Consider the following 22,584-nt stretch of genomic DNA (forward strand, 5'->3'; position numbering starts at 1 on the left):
TGATGTGTGCATTTATTGCTATAAATTGGCCTCTGATCACTGCTTTTGCTGTGTCCCAAAGATTTTGGTATGTTGTGTTTTCTTCTCGTTTGATTCAAGGAATTTTTGAATTTCATTTTTTATTTCTTGTCTTACCCCTTTCTTAAAGAGGGTGTTTTTCAGTTTCCATGTGTTTGCTCTTTTTCCATTAATCTTCCTATTGTTGATTTCTAATTTGATAGCATTGTGATCTGAGAAGATGCTTTAAGTATTTCAATGTTTTTTTTAATTTATGAAGGCTTGCTTTTGGCCTAACATATGGTCTATAATGGAAAATGTTCCATGTGCACCAGCAAAGAATGTGTATTGTGCTGTTGTTGGTGAAGTGCTCTGTAGATGTCTATAAAGTCAAGTTGTTTACCTCTTCTGTGTCTTTGTTGAGTTTCTTTCCAGTTGTTCTATCCTTCATTGAAAGTGGTATATTAAAGTCCCCACTATGACTGTGGAGTCATCTATTTTCCTTTTCAACTCTTTTAAAGTCAGATTTATGTATTTTGAGGCTCTTTCATTGGGTTCACAGTTATTTATTATGGTTATATTTTCTTGTTTAATTGATCCTTTAATCATTATATAATGTCCTTCCTTGTCTCATATGGTGGTTTTTGTCTTAAAGTCAATTTGATCAGAAATCATAATTGCCACTCCTGGTCTTTTTTGGTTGCCATTTGCTTGATCCATCTTTTTCCAACCTTTGATTTTTAGTCTATTTTTGTCTTTACCTCTCAAATGTCTCTCTTGTAGATAGCATATTGATGGGTTATGTTTTCTTATCCAGTCTGCAATTCTCCGTCTCTTGAGTGGTGCATTAATCCATTAACATTCAGTGTAGTTATTGACAACTATGAATTGGTTGCTGTCATTTGTATGTGTTTTTTCATGGTGTTCCTGGTTTCTTTGTTCTATATCATTTTCTGTGCTGAGCTCATTATGTTTATGAATCATGTTATCATTTCCTTTGTTGCTATTGTTTTAGTATTTGCTAAATATTTGTGCTTGTCCTCTTTTTTATTGTGATGTGAAGGTTTATCATTTTTTCTTTGAGGTTACTCTGTGATTTATAATTTTCTCTCCAAGTTTAGAACATCCATTCTATCCTGCAAGTCTCTTGACTTCCTCACCATTTAGAAGTTCTGTAACTGCACAGTATTTTCCCTCTTTTTGGTTTGTAGTTGTTCTCATTTGCCAATTGATGTCTCTAGTTCCCTATTTACAATCTTGTAAGCTTATTTTACTTTGGATACATCCATAGCTGTGTTGGTTTCTGGGTTATGTCACCTTGTGTAATAATGGTAAGTTGTTGTTTGCTATTATTGGTTCTCCATTCAAAGGACTCCATTTAGTATCTCTTGTAAGGTTGGTCTTATTTTAACAAATTCCCTTAATTTCTGCTTCTCTGGAAATCTCCTAATTTCCCCATCACATTTGAGGGACAGTTTTGTCAGGAATATAACTCTTGGTTGGAAATTTTTCTCTTTCAGGGCTTTGTATATACCATCCCATTGCCTTCTTACTTGCATGGTTTCTTCTGAGAAATCAGAACTTATTCTTATTGGTTGTCCTTTGTAAGTAATTTTTCATTTTTCCCATGCTGCTTTCAGGATTCTTTCTTTGTCTTTGGTTTTGATGAGCTTGATGATGATATGTCTTGGTGATTTTCTTTTGGGGTCTATCCTGTTTGAGGTTTGATTGGACTTCCTGAATGTATATATTCTCATCTTTCATCACATCAGGGAAGTTCTCTTCCAACAAGTCTTGGACAATTTTCTCGGTGGTTTTATTTTTTCTCTTCCTGTTCTGGAATTCCAATGACATGTAGGTTATTCCTTTTGATGGTATCCCACACGAACCTTAGCCTTTCTTCATTTTGTTTTGCTTTTTTTTCTAATTGATCCCTTTCCAAAGAAGTATTCAGGTATTTGTCTTCAATCTCATTAATTCTGTCTTCCATTGCACCAATTCTACTCCTTTGCTCTTCCAATATGTTATCTATTTCTGAAAATTGGGTATTAATTTTCTGGATTTCTATCTGTAGATTTAGAATCATTTCTAATTTTTCATTTATTTCTTGTATTTTCTTCCCAAATTCTTGTAAGGTTTTTTCTGTGTTTTCTTTGGTCTGTCTCTCAATCCTTTGAAGATACCTAAAGATAATTCTTTTGAATTCCTTATCAGAGAATCCCAATGCTGCTTCTTCCTCAGGGATGTGTTCTGGGTCTGTATCCTGCTCCCTTGTTTCTACCACTTTATCTTGCTTCTTTGTGTGGACTGTGATGGTCTTTTGTCTCCAAGACATTGTGACATTGTTGTATTTGAAGCTCTATTAACAATTCATGAAGAGCATTAAGGGTCAGTCAGGCTCTTTTTGGTGGTCATTTATCATTGGCCAGTTGGTGGAGAAGAAAGTGGTGGCTCTCACTCAGTAAGTGGAGCTGCAGGAGGTGCAGGTATGGTTGGGTTGTATGGGCACAGTTGCCATCTTCCACTCAGTTAGACAAAAACAACAATCAAAAAACCATCAAAAAAGTAAAAGCAGGTGGACAGAAAACACACTGGATAAATACACAGGAACAATCACCAAAAAAAGGAAAAAGAAAAGAAAAGAAAAATTCATTACCTGGGGTGAGGGCAATAAGAGAAAAAAGGCAAAGTAAGAGAATAATTAAGAAAAAATGGGAAAAATCGAAAAATAAAAACATGGAACGGGGTTAACCATGAGAAAGAAAAAAATTGGAACCAGGAACAGGGAAGAAAGAAAAAACTGAAAACTAGAACCTGGGAAGGGAAGAATAAAGAATAATAATAAAAAGGAAAGTAATAATAGTAATAATTTTAAAACAGACAAAAACAAACAAACTGAAAAAAAGAAAAAGAAAAAAAGTCTGGGCAGGGTAGGGCAGGCTCCATCCAAGCACATAGACTGGGATGGAATTCCTGCTGGCCCAGAAGGTGGGTGGGAGTGAGGGATAGCCGCACCTCTGTTCACCAAGAGGGTGTGGGGTATAAGAGCAACAAGGGGAATATCGTACCTTTCCAGTCCTTGGCATCCAGAATGTCCTTGTAGTTCCCAGCAAGTGGAGCCTATTCTTAAGTCCTTGGAACCTGGGAGAAAGCTGTCACTTTAAATATCCAAAATGGTTGAATCGCTTGTAAACATTCAAAATGGCTACACCCTCTGGACAGGCAGAAGTCCACAGCTCAGCCCACCTTCCTCTTCACTGCTTCCCCTTTTATTCACCAGTCACTAGTGCAGTCCTCTGTGTGGTCTGTGGCTGTTGTTGTTGTTGTTATGTGCCATCAAGTCGGACCTGAGTCATAGCGACCCCTCCTTGGGTTTCTGAGGTGGTATCTCTATGGAAGTAGATTGCCCAAACTTCCTTCCAAGGAGTGGCTGTTGGGTTTGAACCACCAGCCTTCTGGTTAGCAGTCAAGTGCCTTAGGCACTTTGCTACCAGAGCTCCCAGTCCCTGGCTAGCAGAGCTGATTTTAAGGTTAATTCTTAGGTCCTAACACCACTCAGCAATATCCAAGCTGTCTGTGCCATCAGGATCACTGCCAGACTACAGCTGCATATGTCTCCTTTTTTTGTGTTTTCATGGAAATTCTTCAAATAGTTGGAGTTTAGCCACTTCTATATCCTTCCCTTCAAAGCTCATGGCTCCAGGATTATCTTCTGTGTCTGTGTTAATTGGTTCCCCTTTTCTTTGTTGAAGAGGGTCTGTGCAGTCTTTCTACCTATTCCACCATCTTCATATTATTATAACAATTTTATAGAAGGGAATATTAGCTCAGGGAATTTAGGTGGCTGAGCATCAACACACAGCAAATTAACTATAGAATGGACATACCACCAATTGTCACTGAGTTGACCCTATATATGGCAGAGTAGAACTGTGCTGCATAGCACTTTCAATGCTGAATTTTCAGAAGTAGATTAACAAGCCTTTCTTCCGAAGTGCCTTTAAGTGGATGTGAACCTATAATCATTCCATTAGCAGCCCAGTGCATTAACAATTTCCACCACCCATATGGGCATAAAATTTCTTTAAGTAATAGAAAACCTAAGCCCCTGGACTCTGCTCTGGGTTTTCCTACAGGCTGAGTGCCTATCTGGATAATGAGGCCACATGGCTGTCAGTCTAATACAAAGAGAGCTAGTTTTCCTAGAAGGGAGATTAGGTATATTGCTCATCTGTCCTAGGAGTTCTTCCTATTACTCCCAGCATGCAGGCTCCTCGATGGGACCTGACTCACTTGGCTAGGAGCCCTGGACATCTTGGAGCTAGCAGTTGATGCTGTCTCCCAAGCATGATGCTCACACCACCTCAGCAGGAGGTTGAGAGCAAAGTTTCCTGAAACTAAAACAGGCTCTCACCATCTATTCCCACCTCCTGGGTCTCAGGAGTGCCTCTCAAATGTAAGAAAATCACTTGATCGTGTTGATGTCATTTTCAGCCAGCATCCTCTTACATCATGGTCTTATGCATCTCAAACAATATACACTATTCAATTGCTGCCTGTTTTCCCCTCTCTCTTTACAGACTGATCCAGAACACCAAAAACCTGGTGTTCATTGAGCCTGGAGCATTTACAAATCTCCCCCGATTAAAATACTTGTAAGCAATTTTCCTTTCTAAGCATCTGGGGAGGGAAAGGGGACGTTGGATGAAAATCAAAACAAAAGACGGAGAAGAATATTTTAAACCATATACTTAGCATTTTTTTACTCCTGTTCAGTCTTCTGATTTAAATTCAGTTATCATTTCTGAGGACCTATCATGTGCTAAAAAGAGCTGTGGTGACTAGTGGGTAAGTCATTTGGCTGCTTACCAGAAGGTTGACAGTTCAAACCCACCAGCTGCTCCACAGGAGGAAGATCGATCAATCTCCTTCTTTAAAGACTCATAGCTTCAGAAATCCAATGGGGTCTCTGTGAGTCAGAATCAACTTGATGTCATGGGTTTGGATTATGTGCTAAAAGAGCCCTGGTGGTACAGTGGGTAAGCATCAATCAGCAGTTAATCAAAAGGCCAGTGGTTGGAATTTGCCAGCCTCTCTGCAGGAGACAGATGAAGCTGAAAGATGAGGCAGTCTGCTTCTGTAAAGATTTACAGCCTTGGAAACCCTATGGGGCAGTTCTACTCTGTCCTATAAGGTGGCTATGAATTGAAATTGACTGGATGGTATTATGTGCTAAAGAGCCATGGTGGCACAGTGGTTGAGTATTTAGCTACTAACTGAAAGGTCGGCTATTCAAACCCACCCAGTGGCTCCATGGGATATCTGATTCCATAAAGACCTGGTGATCTGTTTCTATAAAGATGCCATAAGAAAACCTTATGGAGCAGTTCTACTCTGTCACATGAGGTCACTATGAGTAAAGTAACAATGGACTCGACTGTCACCAACAACATTATGTGCTACTCACCGAGCTGAGTGCTTTTCACATACACATAAGTGGATCCCAACATTTTCTCTGTCTCAAATGCCTGAGATTTTTAAAGTTAGAGGTGGAAATGAAGGGTTATGACCCTTTAAAAAGGGTCAGAATCTCTAAGATGGGTGGTAATGAGAGCAGAGAAAGTGGGGAAGGGACAGGTTATTTGACTCCATCCCTGGCTGAGAACGATTGATATTCTTTATCTCATGTGTTTATTAAATCATTAAGTAAAACATTTTAAGCATTGCCTTGAAGTAGGCACTGTGCCATATAAATGAAATCATTCTTTTCTATTTTCCCATTAAATCTTACCAAGCCCACCAGCCAGCAGTACAGGCTGAGTACTGCCTGTACTGCTCTAGCCCAATAGATTCATTGCCAGCAGTGCTGGAATTAGAAGCAATCTATAAATTTACCACTGTAGGTCTCCTCATATAGCAAATAATTTCTTATTCACACAGAAAAATTAAAATCACCCTAAGTGGTGGCATAGTGCCCAAGGCATTTGACTGCTAACCAGAAGGCTGGTGGTTCAAACCCACCAGCACTCCTTGGAAGGAAGGTTGGGCAATCTACTTCTGTAGAGATACCGCCTCGGAAACCCAAAGAGGGGTGCCTATGAGTCAGGTCCCTCGACAGCACATAACAACAGCAATAACATTTCAAATGTCCTCTCTCTTACTCTTGAGAAATTCCATTAAATCCCCAGAGGATTTAAAATCCCCCTACCATTATTAAAAAAAAAAAAGAAGAAGAAGAAGAAGAAAAGGGGGAGAGGAATGGCCATGTCCCGTCTGGAATCTTCCTTGCAGCCTCATTCAGGCCTCCTTCAGGAGCTTCAGGAACACAGTGAAGCTCCCTCAGTATCTCCAACACTGGACAGCTCCACCTCCAGGTATTCTGGCTTTCCAGATCTCCAGCCCGGGGATTCTACAGATAAGGAAGCACACAGAAGCAGCAACCACATGAGAAAAACAAAAGAAAGCCCTGGAACCAAATTTGAGCACTGCAGCCTCTTAGCAGCTAAGCATTATTAATAGCACTTTAACAAAAAAAGAAAAAAAGGGAGGGTGCTATTTAACTTCAGTACACTGTGCCGTCTGAACCCACACTGCTACCGCCAGCCACAGAGGTAGGGCTTTGGTGTGACCTGGGGAAACAGGTGAAGAGCAGAGATGGAAAGAACCAAAGTGAACCCTGGCTTCATTCAATTTTCACCAGATTGCCCTTCAGTTTATATCCCTTGTCCAGAGTTCATGTCTAGTGGATTTAAAACTCAGTTTGGGGAAACCCAATGATACCTGGATTCCTCTGAAAGAACCCCATTCTTCCATTTACTGCAACCTTTCTTATTTTGGGGAGTTAAATAAAAGAGGAGCCTTAAGTAACTCCAAACACCCAAAGAATGTTTTAATGATTTTAGTGAGATACAAGGAAGAACTTGCTTAATGGTAAAGTGGTTAAAAGACTGTTAATAATAATGCTTGTGAATTTCTTACACAGTGAGTAATCTTCCTGAAGTGTTAAACCTGTTCCAAAGTAGAGAGATACTTTCTCGAACTATCAAGAGCACGGAATAAACAAAACAAAATGGAATGTACCACAATAAAAACCCTAAACCAAACCCTTAGTCAATGAGTCAATTCTGACTCAAAGCAACCCCATAGGACAGAGTAGAACTGCCCCATGATGTTTCCAAGGCTACAAACATTTACAGAAGATAGACACATCTTTCTGCCTTGTCTTTCTCCTGCAGAGTGGCTGGTGGGTTTGAGCTGCTGACTTTTGTTAGCAGCTAAATGATTTAGCCACTGTGCCACCAGAGCTTCTGTGTTGTTGTTGTTGTTGTTATGTGCCATCAAGTCGGACCTGACTCATAACGACCCCTCCTTGAGTTTCCAAGGCAGTGTCACTATAGAAGTAGATTGCCCAACCTTCCTTCCGAGGAGTGCTGGTGGGTTTGAACCTCCAGCCTTCTGGTTAGCAGTCAAGTGCCTTAGACACTATGCTACCAGAGCTCCTAGAGCTTCTGTAGGAAAATGCAATTAATGCAATAGGAAAAGACTGGCTGGAAATATAAATATAATGAAAATGACCTAAAAATATGTTCCTAGCCCCTAAGTCCCTGAATAGCAGTCATTATAGAGCAACTTTTCCCATGGGATTCAAACAGCCAAAAACCAAAACCATTACCATCAAGTGGATTCCAACTCATAGTGACCCATAGGGTTTCCAAGGCTGTAAATGTTTATGGAAGTAGATAGCCTCACTTTCCTCCTGCAGAGCAGCTAGTTTGTTTGAACTGTCAACCTTCTGGTTAGCAGTCAAATGCCTTAACCACTGTGCCAACAGAGCTCCTATTCCCATAAGATTTAAAAAAAAAAAAAAAAAACCACTGCCATTGAGTCAATTCCAACTCATCACGACTTCCATTGGGTTTCCAAGGCAGTAAATCTTTACAGAAGTCGATTGCCCACTCTTGCTCCCACAGAATGGCTGGTGGGTTTGAACCACCAAACTTCTGGTTAGCAGTCAGATGCCTTAGTCACTGTGCATCAACTTTTATTTGGTCTTCCTTATTCATTGTCCACTTTGCTACCAGAATTCCTTATTCCCATAAGATTAAAAAATACAAATCCACTGCCACTGAGTCAATTCTGACTCATAGCAACCCCCACTGGGTTTCCAAGTCAGTAAATCTTTACGGAAGTAGATTGCCCAGTCTTGCATCCATGGAGTGGCTGGTGGGTTTGAACCACCAACCTTCAGATGTCTTAGGCACTGTGCTACCAGAGCTCCCCCATAACATTAAGAACTTTTAAATTGTGATGGCCTTCATCTGCTAAAAGTATTATTGATAAGACCAAATTCAGTATTTTTAGTTTAATATGAAATGCTAGTTACAAAATGCCTTTGTATTCCATTTTATCTTTATGCCGGTTACATTTACCAACTCTGCCCTAATTACCATCCTACTGCAAATCACAGGAGCATCTGTAACACAGGCATCCAAAAGCTTCCAGATGTTACAAAGATCTTCTCCTCAGAATTTAACTTCATTCTGTAAGTACCAGGCTGATTGCTATGCACAACAGTTTCCTATTTGTAGCTGAAATTTAGAAAGTAAATATTTCTCATTTCTTTCCTCAAGGGAAATTTGTGATAACTTACACATAACCACCATACCAGGAAATGCTTTTCAAGGGATGAATAATGAATCCATAACACTGTGAGTAAATCCCAGATTCATGCACTGCTATCCAGCCACCTGCTATTCTCTCCTGTAGCTCAAGGTGAGCACTTTCTCGTGCTTTACCAAGTTCCTCATTCACTGGTGACGTTCTTCCAGACCTGAAATGCCACAGGTGGGAGGAGCTGTGTAAGATTTGTAGCTGCTTCATCCATTCACATGGCAAACAGCAACCAAATCCAGTTTAAAATTAATCAGATGGTGCCTGAGGATTCTCAGTGATCACATTTCCAACCAGGGCTTCAAACTGGTTCATTCCAGTCCAACCCCCTGCTGAGAATATGCATGTTAACTCCAAGTATATTGAATCAGAGTCTCCATTTTAACAGGATCCTCAGGTGAGTCTTAGATGATCTTGTTAAAATGGAGATTCTGATTCAGTATGTCCGGAGCAAAAATGCAAATGATCACCAGGGGGTCAAACAGAATGAACAGGTTTGAAGCTCTTTTCCTGACTGATGAAATTGTCACTGCGTCCATGGAATGGTTGCAGGATGGGGCAGACACAGCCTGGAGGAGAGTGGCTGCCCTGGTTAAAACAGAGGAGAGATGTGTCCGGGTTTTGACTGAGAAGGATTTGGAAGGATGTTCTCCAAGCAGGTAGAGTACTAAATCAATGGACCCTGCTCCTTCTCTGATTTTTCACCTTCACCTTGGAACCCTTTTACATTGTTTATGAAGCAATACCATAGACATTCCCTACACTTTTTAATATGTAAAAGTCATGGTTTTCTGACTTGACAGTCACTCATCAAGTTACCAAGCTTTTCATGTTGTTTTCGTGTTCTCCTGTCCTTTCTATGTTGTTTCCTAAGGACTTGTTGGTCCCTGTGCCACAGTATGCTCCATAGACCAGCACCTTCAGCATCTTCCGGAAGCTGGTTAGAAATGCAAATGCTCACCCCCTCAGACGTACAACTCAAACTCTACATGTCTCACAAAATCCCCAGGTGATTCATAGGCACATTAAAGCTTAAGGGTCACGGTACTAAAATAATCCAACCCATCCTCTTCACAGTACACCTGCCTGACTTCCTTCTGGGATCCTTGCCATCTTCACCTTTGCCCCACCATTCAGAAGTGGTATCCTGGACACCAGCCAGATTTTATAGAGATTAAAGCCCAATAACTATAATTGAGTTTGCTCCCCAAATCTGTATTGTTCTCACTCTTTGTACTTTAGTAACAGCCCACAGTGGGATTGTGATGAGGTGATAAATGAGCTCACCCTTAGGGAATAAAAGAGAAAGAGTGGCTGGGACAACCCTGAAATGAGGAAGTAGAAGTGCAAGGAGAGAAGACCATCCCAGAGGGCTCCTTTCAATACCAATACCCCACTGCCATTGAGTCAATTCTGATTCACAGCAACCCTATAGGACAGAATAGTACACCTCATAGAGGTGTAAATCCAAGGCTGTAAATCTTTACCAAAGTAGACTGCCTCATCTTTTGCTCTTGAGCAGTTATTTGGTTCAAACTACCAACCTTTTGCTTAGCAGCCCAATGATTTAATTACAGCACCACCAGAGTTCCTTTCACACCAATAGCTCTAAAAGTTGGTGTCAATGCCACACTGCACTTGTATAATACTTTATACCTTATGTGTAGTTCAACACATATAATTGTCTTGTCACAAAGCTGTGACCAATGTGGCCCCTGCACAGAGTATTGCAATCAAGAGAAAAAAAGCAGCAACCAAAAATAATTTCAAAATAACAAATTCCTTACTTGCAATTCTTGTATATTAGGAACCCCTTCCCAATGTACTCCGTAGATCCTAGATACTCTTCCTTACAGGCTCCTTTTTCTAGTCCCACTACTTCCCTCATGCTCCATAGCTCTCCCAGCTGTCTATGAAGTATTTCTAAGCCCTCACTGGAACTATTCATTCATCATGTGCCCTGTCAGAAGCAGGGTATTCACTGAGCCAACTCTGATGAGGAGATACCTTCCTGCCTTAGAATTTTTGGTCCTCATGTCTTTTTATTGGGAACAAAAAAGAAATATAATAAAATCAATATCATATCAAGAAGCTCATAATCCCAAGGGGAGGAAAAGACTTGAAATGATGAAAGAATAATACAAGCCAGTAGATACTCACCATGAGAGTGTATGCTACACAGAAATGAGATTGCAAAGAAATCCTCTTGGACTAGAGTTGTCAGAGAAGGCTATATGGTGGAGATGAGACTTGAGTTGGACTCAGATAACAAGTAAAGTTTGTGTGGATAAACATGATAAAAAAAAAAAAAAGTTGCCATTAGCTTAGTTCCAACTCATGATGAACTTCTATGTTGCAGAGTAGAACCGCCACATAGGGTTTTCTTGGCTGTAATCTTTATGGAAGCAGATCACCACGCATCACTGGGGCAGTTCAAACCACCAACCTTTAGGTTAGTAGTTGAGCACAAACTGTACAAGCCAGGGGCCTTAACAAGATAATAGCAGCTGATATTTAAATGTTATTGTTGTTTGGCAACAAGTTGACTCCAGCTCCTGGTGACCTGATATATAACAGAACAACATTGCCAAGTCCTGTGACACCTTCCGATCATTGGTATGCTTGAGTCCATTGGTTACAGCCACAGGGTATTTCGAGTGCCTTCCAACCTAGGGGACTCAACTTCCAGTACTATATCAGACAGTAGTCTGTTGTGATCCACAAGGTTTTCATTGGCTAATTTTAAGAAGTGGATCACCAGGCCTGCCTTTCTAGTCTGTCTTAGTCTGGAAGCTCCACTGAAACCTGTCCACCATGGGTGACCCTGCTAGTATTTGAAATACTGGTGGCATAGCTTCCAGCACCATAGCAATATGCGAACCACTACAGTACAACAAACTGACAGATGGGTGGTGGAATATTCAGATAGCATGTGTTAAATGCCTACACTGTTTTAAGTGTTTTTAAAACTTATTTATGCCTCACAACTTCTCTATGAGGTAGAGACTTTCAACCCCATTTCAGATGATAAAACCAAGGCACAGAGAGGTAAAGCAGTTTTTCCAAGGCCAAGATTTAGATTCATGCAGTCTGGCTTCACAGGAATGTTCTTAACCATCATGTGCTACCACATACAGAAAAAAGGGGAATGAGAAATCCAAGTGAGAGAGCAGTGAGGCCATGAGAATAGGGTGTGGCTTACTCAAGTGGAGTGAACACCTTGCTTAAGGAATGAGAAATAAGTTCAAAAAATGGCAAACATTGGTTTGCAGCGGGACTTGAAGATCAGGCAAAGAGGTTTAAAGCCTTGGCGGTAACTCTACGAGAAATGTAATTAAAAAAAAAAAAATCACCTAGTAGAGTAGCCTTCCCCCCACCCCAAATATCTATGACTTCCTTTGAGTTTGACCTAAATCTGAAAACGTTCAGGAACCAGTGGTACTTCTCCCAGGTAAATGTATAGCAATGGAGGGGGGGAGTAGGAGGACTGAAAGGGCAGAAGGGTAGGAGGATCGGGAAGGAAATGAATGTTGGCGTAATCCTTAGGGATTCATGAGCTCACAAGACTAACACACCCCACCAAACTCTCCACCAAATTCGAAGAGTAACCAAAGATTCTTTCTCACACATCACATCTCAGCATTCAGACACAAGAGCGATGTGGTGTTCTTATTACAGAGCCATTCACTTATATCAGTTATTATTTTAGAAAGAATAGTGCATGCCAGTGAGGTGTAATTGCCTCACCTCTGAAGTTAATGAGGATTGCAGATCCATGTCTCCCAGAGGCCTGTAGGGGCATTCTGCTTCCATCTCCCTCTTCACTCTTGGCCCATGGTCTGTAAACCAAACCAAAAAAAACCAAACCCACTGCCATGGAGTTGGATCCAACTCCTAGTGAGCCTTCCTTGCGTTTCCAAGGCAGTATCATTATAGAAGAAGATTATCCAATCTTTCTTCCAAGGAGTGGCTGCTGGGTTTGAACCACCAACCTTCTGGTTAGTAGTCAAATGCCTTAGGCACTATACCACCAGAGCTTATAGTCTGTAAGGGGAAGATTAACTCCTTGTTTGGCCTTGTTCTTCATTGAATGGGCCCTTCTGTAAATGTAGGATCAGAGATAATGTGGCACATCCCACTGGAAAAAGGTATTTAAGAAGAAAAGCCTTACTTTCTCAGCTATGAAGTTCTACTCTCTGATTATAAAATAATGAAGCAAGACTTCTCTTTTTGTTATTGGTAGTGCAGACAGTCCCCATATTATGGACAAGTTCATTCCTTAGTCTGTTTTTCCAGTCAAATTTGTATGAAGGTTGGAACAGTTAAATAAGGTTCATATCTAAGGTCAGTCAAATGTTTGTATTAGTATATAGTATACCTTTCTATGCATAAAAAAAAAATGTTAAACACATCCAGCTATACTAAAACATCTTTAACATAATAATACAGTAATTAAAATGTTTTGATGTGTGCTGCAAAGTAGCACCCATTTGTTATTACAAACCATTGTATGTACCTTGAATTTTTATAGGATTTATAGAAGTTAGTTCGAAATTACAGGTTATACGTAAGTCAGAAGTTCTTAATGCAGAGACTGTCTCTATTTGAGACTTTTCTTCTTGTAGAAACTCTCCTGCCCTCCTCCACCCAAATCTTTACTAACTGTGAGCTCCCTTAATGAAAACAAACACTTCACTTGATGCTGGAGAAGCCCAGAGGGCTAGTGCTAAAACTATGCATTAAACTCGAATGTCCCTTTATTTCCACTTTGGCTTTTCATTAAAACTTCTCAAGAGGCTACCTTTAAATGCTCCCCACTGAGTGAGCAGGATCTGGCTGCACCACCTTTAAAAATATTTCAGATGACTGGTCATACCAGTGTCCAAAAGAAGACAAACTTAATTCACATCTGTACTTTGCAAAGAGAAGAGAAGGTCATGGCAATTAATTATCCAAGACCCTTCCAATAAAGGATACCTGGCTAAGGATGACAGGATTCTAACCTGCACTGATGACAAGCCATAGAGCCTGCTAGGCATTGAAAGAGGAAATCTGGGTTCTAGTCCTGCCTCTGCCTCTAACCAACTGAGCAGCCTTATTGTAACACCTCACCATGCCTGTCTCTCTGTCTAGTCAAAGAGATTATCAGTACATGCTTGTGCAACCCAGGGTACCACCATGAGTCAGATCAACTGGATGGCAGCAGGTTTGGTTTGTTTTTTGTGCAAATTCAATCACATAGTGTCAGCTATACTGCACCTCCACAATTAAAAGCTAATATTTAGCAACCCCAATCAAGTCAGTGGTTTGTCTTAGACCATCCTGAAAATATTGTATTTCGTCACCTTTTTTAAATACTTTTTTTCATTTAGAAATTTTTTAATCCACTGAGAAATAGAAAGAACAGTTAGCATTCCTCCATACTTCACTTAGATTTACCAGCTTGCCACATCCATGCCATCTCTCTATATATATGTAAGTATATACAACATATTTCCCTTTTGCCAAACCATCAGAGAAGTTCATAGAAAACATGATATTCACCCCTAAAAACATGCATCCTCCCAGAACAGGGACATTCTATAGAACTACACCACCATTGCACCTAAGAAAATCAATATGAATTCAATGACATCATCCAACATACAGTCAATATTCTAATGTCCCAAATGATTTCAAAAATGTCTTTTTTTTAAAAAAGTTCAGAATCCAGTCAAAGTTTAAGCATTGCATTTTGCTATTATATATCTTAATTCCTCCCAATCCTCCTCCTCCCCAGTCTAAAGCAGGCCCCTGGCATCCTATTCTTTATGATATTCACTTTGAGGAGACCAGGCTAGTTGTCTGAATTGATCTGACTGTGTCATCACAAACAGATTCAGGTCAAACATTTCTGCAAGAACACTACAAAGGAGACACAGTGTCTCTCCCATTGTATCAAACCAGAAGGCATATTTGGTCACACTCCTCACTACTTGGCTGCTTGGTTAAGGTGGTGACTGCCACATCTCTTCATTATAAGAGTGCATTTTCCCTTTGTAATTAACAAGTAAACTATGAGGGATACTTTGAATTTGTGTGAATATCCTGTTCCCCAATAATCTTTCACCCTGTGGTTTCAGCATCCACAGGTTTCAGCATGTGGTCCTGGCCTGAAACAGTTATTACATAAACTCATTGCCATGGAGTCAATTCCAACTCATAGTGACCCTATAAGACAGAGTTGAACTGCCCCATAGGTTTTCCAAGGCTGTGATCTTTATGGAGGCATGCTACCACATCTTTCCTGCAGAGCAGCGAGTGGGCTCGAACCACCAACCTTTCAGCTGAGTGGTTAACCACCTCACCACCAGAGCTTCATGCATTCCCCCAGAACAGGGACATTCTATAGAACTACAACTATATAGGGATTCACAAAGAACCAGTCTTCTTTCCAAGGAGTGGCTGGTGGGTTTGAACCACCAGCCTTCTGGTTAGCAGCCAAATGCCTTAGGCATTATGCCACCAGAGCTCCCACTTTTTGTTTGTTTTGTTTTGTTTTTATCATTCCTTCTACATATATTAGCAAACTTTCTCCTGCCAAAAAAGAGCTTTCTTGTCCTTTTCTTTTTTTATTCCCCCCTTTCCTCTCTACCTTGCTCTTTTCTCTAAGTATCACTATGGAGCATGAATTTTTTAAAAAATATATCATTATATATATTAAAATCCATAATTGTCATCATTCTTTTTGATCTCCATATGGTAAATCCAAATGGCATGACATTAACTTGGCTGCAGTGGAGGTAGACATGGAGACTCAGGACTGCTGGAAGGCAGGAGGCAGGTGCCCCTACCAGAGAGCGGGAGCCCTGTAGAAATGTAGGGAGCCCTAGATACATTCAAAACTAGTGGCTGGGGGTTCTTACCCATACAATTACTGCTAGCATGTCCACTATAGAAATGTCCCTTTCATCTGTGGGGAATTATTCAGAAATAAATGACTTCAGCAAAGTCTTGAAGATAAGATAAGAAAGGAAAAGAAATGATAAATTTAGGATTCCCCTTCTTTAGTATAGGAGCTCTGGTGGCATAGCGCCTAAGGCATTTGACTGCTAACCAGAAGGCTGGCAGTTCAAACCCACCAGCCACTCCTGGGAAGGAAGGTTGGGCAATCTACTTCCTTAGTGTTACCGACTCTGAAACCCAAGGAGGGATCACTGTGAGTTGGATCCAACTCGACAGCAGTGAGTTTTTGGTTTTTCTTTAGGATAAGGAGCCCTGGTGGCATAGTGCTTAAGGCATTTGACTGCTAACAAGAAGCTTGGCAGTTGAAAACCACTAGCTGCTCTGCAGAAGGAAGATGGGATGATCTACTTCCATAAAGATTTACCACCTCGGATACCCAAAGGGAATTGCTATGAGTTGGAATCGACTCAATGGCAGTAAGTTTGATTTGGTTTTGGTTTTCTTTAGGATGGATAGTATATTTTTTTATATAGTATTTTTGCTGTGATACACAAATTTCTGTATAGTCTTTTGATTCAAAATAATAATAACTTATAGTTAGTTATATATATCACCAGAGGGCACATCTTCTAAAGTTGTATGTTTGGTCCTCCAGCACTGGGGGCACTCTTTGAGACCCGGAGAGTCTGTAAACCTAAACTAGGCTTCATTTCTAAAAATCATCCAAAAACTAGGTGGACACATGATCTAAGAAGGAACTAGGGTAGAACACCTGATACTGCTGATCGACCCCCAGACACATTTTCAGAGCCCCGGGAATGCTTGAAGTTCATAATATGGCAGCATTCAGAATTACAGTGTCATCTGTGATTATGTTCTACAGCTCCGATCTTATTTTAAATAAAAAAATACCATCTTCTCTCTGTTTGACTCACAATTACTGACATTTGAATAGAGAGTATAGACAATGCTTTAAAGTAAGGTGCATCTATTGTAATTGAGGAGAGGTGGATAAAACATCATTTCTGTGCAATAACAGAATCCTCAAGGCAAAGGAAGCCCTCCTTACTTAATTCTGATACCAAGATGTTTGGGGAAAATGTTATTTGAAGTGGCTCTCCAGATGTTTCTAAAGGGCATTTAAAGCATTGCACAGGCCTGACAGCATGCATCCTCCCACACACATTGTAATGTCTCCAAAGTAGGGAAACCACACTTTAATCACAACAAGGCAGCTTGTTCTATTGTGTGCAACTGGGAAGAACAGAGAAAAGCTGTCATAAAGGGAACAGTGAGTTGGCGCAGCAAGACTATTCCAAAAAGAAGTATGCTTTTCATATGTGTGTGTGTGTGTGTGTGTGTACAAAAGCAAAAATATCTGTGATGCCAACACAGCCCAAAAAGATTGAGGAGAGAGAGTGAGTGTACTTTGGGAGCAACCTGGGCCACTGACTTGACCTACTCCTCCCAGGGTTATGAAAATCCCTACCCTAGTAGAGGAGAATGACAGTTCAATTCAACAGATCTCCAGTAGTTCATGGAAATCCTGTGTAGAACACAAAAAGGGAAACCCTTTCCTTCTGACACAGTCAGAGTCTGGAGGCCATGGCAAAATAATAACAAGGAGCCTGCATGGCACAAGTCATTTTCACTCAGCAGCTGACTGGTGGTTCAGATCCACCAGTGACCCCACAGAATAAAAGGCCTGGTGATCTACTTCCATATAGATTGCAGCCTAGAAAACCCTACGAAGCAGTTCTCCTCTAAAATACATTGGGTCACCATGAGTCAGGGCCAACGCAGTGGCAGCTAAGAACAACAATAATTGCAGCAACACATCAAGCACTTACTGTGTTCAAGGAACATAGTTCTAAGTGCGTTTCTATGTATACATTTTGTTTCTCTCCTTGCCCCATCTCCATATAGAGCTGAAATCCTCCTCAGACAATGTCTTTGTGAGATTAATCAGATCCAGATAAGAATTTTTGCATGTAAGGATGTTGATGCTACAAGCTGATGTGTCCGGTTAGTTTTTCAACTCCTAATTTGCCCCTCAGACCCATGGTGGGTCAGAAACAGGAGCTGTTCTGAAGATCAGCTGTACGACTTCCCATCCTGTGATGAGCACACTTTTTTTTTTTTTTTTAATTGTGATATGGGTGAAGTTTACAGAGCAAATTGGTTTTCCATTCAACAATCCATACACATTATGTTTTGGGATATTTACTGAAATCCCCCACTGTAACAGCATTCTTCCCTCTTCCTCTCTTGGCCCACCCCTTCCCTTCATTCTTTCTTTCCATTCCCTCTCATTTTCCTAGCTCTGTCACTGGGCAAATGCTATCCTTTTGATCTCATATTCTTCATTGTTGTAATAAGTGCATACCCTCCTGATACTACCATTCACCTTATAGGTCTATCGTTTGGCTACCAGTTGATTCATGGGGGTTAAGTTTGGTTCCTAGCTTGAAGGGTGTCAAAGGACCACAGTTTTGGGAGTTCCACCAGTCTTCATGAGACTAATAAGCCTGGGAAACCACACTGTCTTATATGGGACAAAATGGTTTCAGATGGTGAGGAAGTGGTAAACAAGCCCTACTTCTTGGTACACTTTTCGTTTTATTTATTTGTTTGTTTCATTGTGATTTGGGTAAAGTTTATGGAGCAAATTGGTTTTCCATTCTACAGTTCATGCACATTTTATTTTGTGATATTCATTGCCACCCCCATAATGTAACAGCACTGTTCTCACTTCCTCCCTGGGTTTACTATTTCCCATCATCCTTCTTTCCTATCCCTTCCTGCCTACCTAGCTTTATCTTCAGGAAAATTCTGCCCTTGGGATCTCATGTGGTTGGTTGTTCTAACAACTGCATACCTTCCTGGTGTTATTTTGTACCTTATAGCCCTATCATTTGGCTGAAAGTTGAGCCATGGGGGTTGAGTTCAGTTCCCAGCTTGAGGGGTACCTAAGGGTCTTAGTCTACATCAGACCAGTAAGCCTGAACTTTTTATGATTGTAAGTTTTGTTCCACAATCTTTCCACTCTATTGAGGACCTCCTATTGTGATCTTTTTCAGAGCAGCCAGCAGTGGTACTAGTGGTAGGCACCATCTAGTTGCTCTGGTCTCAGAGTTGTAGAGACTGGGGTTTACATGGTCCATTAGCCCTTTGGATTAATTGTTTCCTTGCATCTTTGATTTTCTTCACTCTTCTTTGCTCTGGACAGGAAGAGACCAATAGTTGCACCTGAGATTTCTGCTCACAAACTTTTAAGACCCCCATCACTACTCACCAAAGTAGAATGTAAAATGTCTTTGTGAACTATGTTATACCAGTTGACATTAGTGTCCCCTGAGACTATGGTCCTGAGCCCTCATGTCCAGGCACTCATTCTTTCAATGTGTTTGGTTATGACTAAGACATTTTCATCATTTTGTCCCCCTGTATGCTCTACTACATTCTACATCCTTGCAGCACATATAAATACATAGGTAGAGATAGCCTCTGTCAAACCTGTATATATTCATGGGTGTAGTTCCACTGTTGTCTATCTTTTTAATCCTCCCAACAGCCTTACAAGGGAGATACTATTATTATCAACCCTATTTTCAGATTAGAGAAGTGAGGCACAAGTAACTTGCCCCAGTACTTACCTCCTAAACTACAGAGCAAGAATGTGGGGCTCAGGGCCTGAAAACTTAACCACAAGGCTAAGGGCAGTGGCATTGCAAGCCCAACAAAGGAGTATAAAATCGAACATGTATCAAAACTAGAACCAGAGCAGCAATATAGCAATGCTGAGGAAGCATCCATACAGCTGCTCAACTTTTGCTTAGCCAAACCAAACTCCCAGCCATCTAGTCAATTCTGACTCATAGCAATCCTATAGGACAGAGTAGAACTGCCCCGTAGGGTTTCCAAGGCTGTAAATCTTTATGGAAGCAGACTGTCATCTTTCTCACACAGAGTGGCTGGTGGGTTCAAACCACTGACCTATTGGTTAGCAGCTCAATGCCTTAACTATTACGCCACCAGAACTCCTTTGCTTAGCTGAAAGCAGAGTGAAAAACCAAACTCACTGTCATCTAGTTGATTCTGACTCATGGTGACCACATGTGTTACAGAGTAGACCTGGGCTCCGTAGGGTTTTCTCAGCTACAATCTTTACGATAGCAGTTTGCCAGCCTTTCTTTTGAGGAGCCACTGCATGAGTTCAAACCACTAACCTTTTAGATTAGCAGCTGATCACAAATGGATTGTGCCACCCAGTCTTCTAAAAGCAGGGCAGGATGATTGTTATCTTCTTATCCAGAGCAAAGAAGAATGAAGAAAACCAAAGACGTATGGAAATAATGAGTCCAAGGGATTGGTAGACCATGTGATCCTCAGCCTATATGACCATGAGACCAGAAGAATGAGACAACTACTGTCAACCACTCAGAGGGGGATGTGTGTAGGAGATCCTGGATAGAATCTCTATCCTGGGAGAACAATGTGGAACAAAAGTCAAAATCATTTAAAGAAAGAAAAGGACCAGGTTTGGTCTGATAGAACCTGGTAAAATCCCTGAGACTATGGCTCCTAGCTGCCCTTCAGGTCTGGAACTGAACTCACTCTTGTGGCTTCCAGCCACATAATAGGCATATGAAGTGAGCATTTATATTAGGTAGCTATACTACTTGGAGAGATCAATCATGGGAGAACAGAAGGGCAATGCATGCACAGGGAGACAGCTCAGGGGGCAGGAGTGCATGGGAGGGAAGGACACAGAAAAGAGGTAACTATGGGGAGGAAGTGGGGGGGAGCTGTTGCATTGTGGGAAATAGCAGTCAAAATCATGAGACAAAGTCTATGTGAGCTTCTGTATGGAAAGTGAATTTGCTCTGTAAATTCACCCAAATCACAATAAAAATTAAAAAAAAAAAAAAAAAAGCAGGGCAGGGGCTACTTTTTCTTGATCTGCTACACATGTAGCACCATCACTTAGAAAGCAGGGGGAAAAAAAGGAGTAGAATAGACTCTGAATTTAATTCTGGATAACAGACCATCTTGTTTGCATCATGAAAATGATGAGAACTACAACATCCTCTTAAATACCGTGGGGCCAAAGGCTCCCAAATTGGTAAACCCAAGGCTTACCTAGGGACTTCCTTTGTGAACATGCATATTCCTGGGTGCCACTATGCTAAGTTCTGATCCAATAGGTCTATAGTTAACCTGGTCTGTATATCAGCATATTCATTTTTACCAGCAACCCCAGGTGATTCTGAATTTGGTGGATGGAGGAGAAAACTTTGATAAATACTGGCCTAGACTAAGAAATCAGGCTTCAAAGAAGTTCAGACAAAAGATGGTATGATTCCTCCATCTAAAATAGAGTGCTAAAAAGAAATTCAGCCTCCCAAATGACAGAAGGCTGTCCAAGAATAAGATTCTAAGTATGAAATAGGGGGAAAAAAATCCAGTGGGATTGAGTTTTTAAGGAGGTAAGATTGCATATAATTATGTAAGGCAACAGGCCTAAACCCCATACCTATCTTCTAAGATGGTATTATATAAAATGAGGGAGAACTATTAAAAAATGGCATCCAGGAATTGAAGCAGAACATGTTTAAGAGCTAGTGTCAGAAGAATTCAGAAGAAAGAGAGTGATAGCAGGTAAATCAGGGAAATGCGCCCCCTCCGGGGTTAGCCTGCTTCTCACTCAAGTTGAGCAGCTCCTGCCAGGTACCAGGCATTATGCAAGGCCCAGGGGAGTTTTAAGAAAGGAATTAAATACACCCCTGCTCTCTTTTGGACTCAATCTAATGAAGAGACATTATGAAGTATTTTTTAATCTCTAATTTATATTTTCTGAATTTCAGTGTCCAAATGTGCTTCAACAATAGTCCCACCTGTACTTACTGATAATGCTGATTGTCTTAGCTGTGCTGTGGGTTGATGGAAAGAGACCAGACCCTTCCCCCCACACACAGCATAAATACTATTACACACACACAGACACACCACAGGGTGAAATCTAGTGCTTGTTTTATTTAGCAAAGGCAAGAGAAACCTTGCTCTTATTCTTCTAGAATAAGAGCAGGTGAAGCACGTGCCTAAACAACTTCCTGAATCACATCTCAAGGCTGTGCGTAGTATGGGCGTGCAACTGCCAGCAACCCTGTGTAGGAAAGCTGGGGTCTTGCCAGCTACAAGGAGCTTAATTTTCTTTTGCACCACTGTCATTTCTTACTTGAGGCTTCCATAAAATTATTCCTCAAAATTTATACCAATAATAATACAAACATTTTTGTTTATTTCAATGGCTTTCAAACTTGTTTGGCTGTGACTTACAGTAAGCAATTCATCTTACATAAGACCATCCAATTCATTGAACATAGGAGCTCTGGTAGCATAGTGGCTAAAGCACTTGACTGCTAACCAGAAGGCTGGCGGTTCAAACCCACCAGCCACTCCTCGGAAGGAAGGTTGGGCAATCCTACTTCCGTAGTGATACTGCCTCGGAAACCCAAGGAGGGGTCGCTATGAGTCGGGGCCGACTCGACGGCACATAACAACAACAACAACATGCTTATTATAATCCTACCAGGTGCTAGGCACTGTTGTAGGGGATTCAGCAATGAACAAAGCAGTGTGAAATCCTTGCTCTCATGCCACTTACATTCTGCTGAAGGAGTTAGACCATAAACAAGTAAAATACATCTAGTCCTCCAGGTTATAAAGAAGATCTGTTCCTAAGTGTGTCTTTCAGTCGAATTTGCAGGTGAGTCAGAGCAAGTACATATAGTTCTTATTTATCTTCACTTTAGCATACGAAAAGGCACGAAGGCTTTTCAGTGATTTAAAAACTGCACGTGCAGCAAGTAAAAGTAATTGGAATGAAGAAATTGTTGGGGTATAGGTTAGCTAATTCATTTCAAAGTGAGGGCAAATTTACGTAACATTGAAAGGCAAGTAGGCGTTGTC

The 22,584-nt window shown here is 40.8% G+C and overlaps 1 protein-coding gene across 1 annotated transcript in view; it reads left to right on the forward strand.

Annotated features, from left to right (window-relative positions):
- LHCGR (luteinizing hormone/choriogonadotropin receptor) overlaps positions 1-22,584 on the forward strand; it is a 92,500-nt gene that overhangs the window by 41,454 nt on the left and 28,462 nt on the right. The window contains exons 4-6 of the mRNA XM_007953995.1: positions 4,578-4,652; positions 8,465-8,539; positions 8,628-8,705. Coding sequence (XP_007952186.1) covers positions 4,578-4,652; positions 8,465-8,539; positions 8,628-8,705 — 228 coding nt within the window. The remainder of the gene's footprint in view (positions 1-4,577; positions 4,653-8,464; positions 8,540-8,627; positions 8,706-22,584) is intronic.

This window comes from Orycteropus afer, unplaced genomic scaffold (genome assembly GCF_000298275.1).
Source record: "Orycteropus afer afer isolate SDZICR_OR568_19922 unplaced genomic scaffold, OryAfe1.0 scaffold00423, whole genome shotgun sequence".
In the NCBI taxonomy this organism is placed as follows: Eukaryota; Metazoa; Chordata; class Mammalia; order Tubulidentata; family Orycteropodidae; genus Orycteropus; species Orycteropus afer.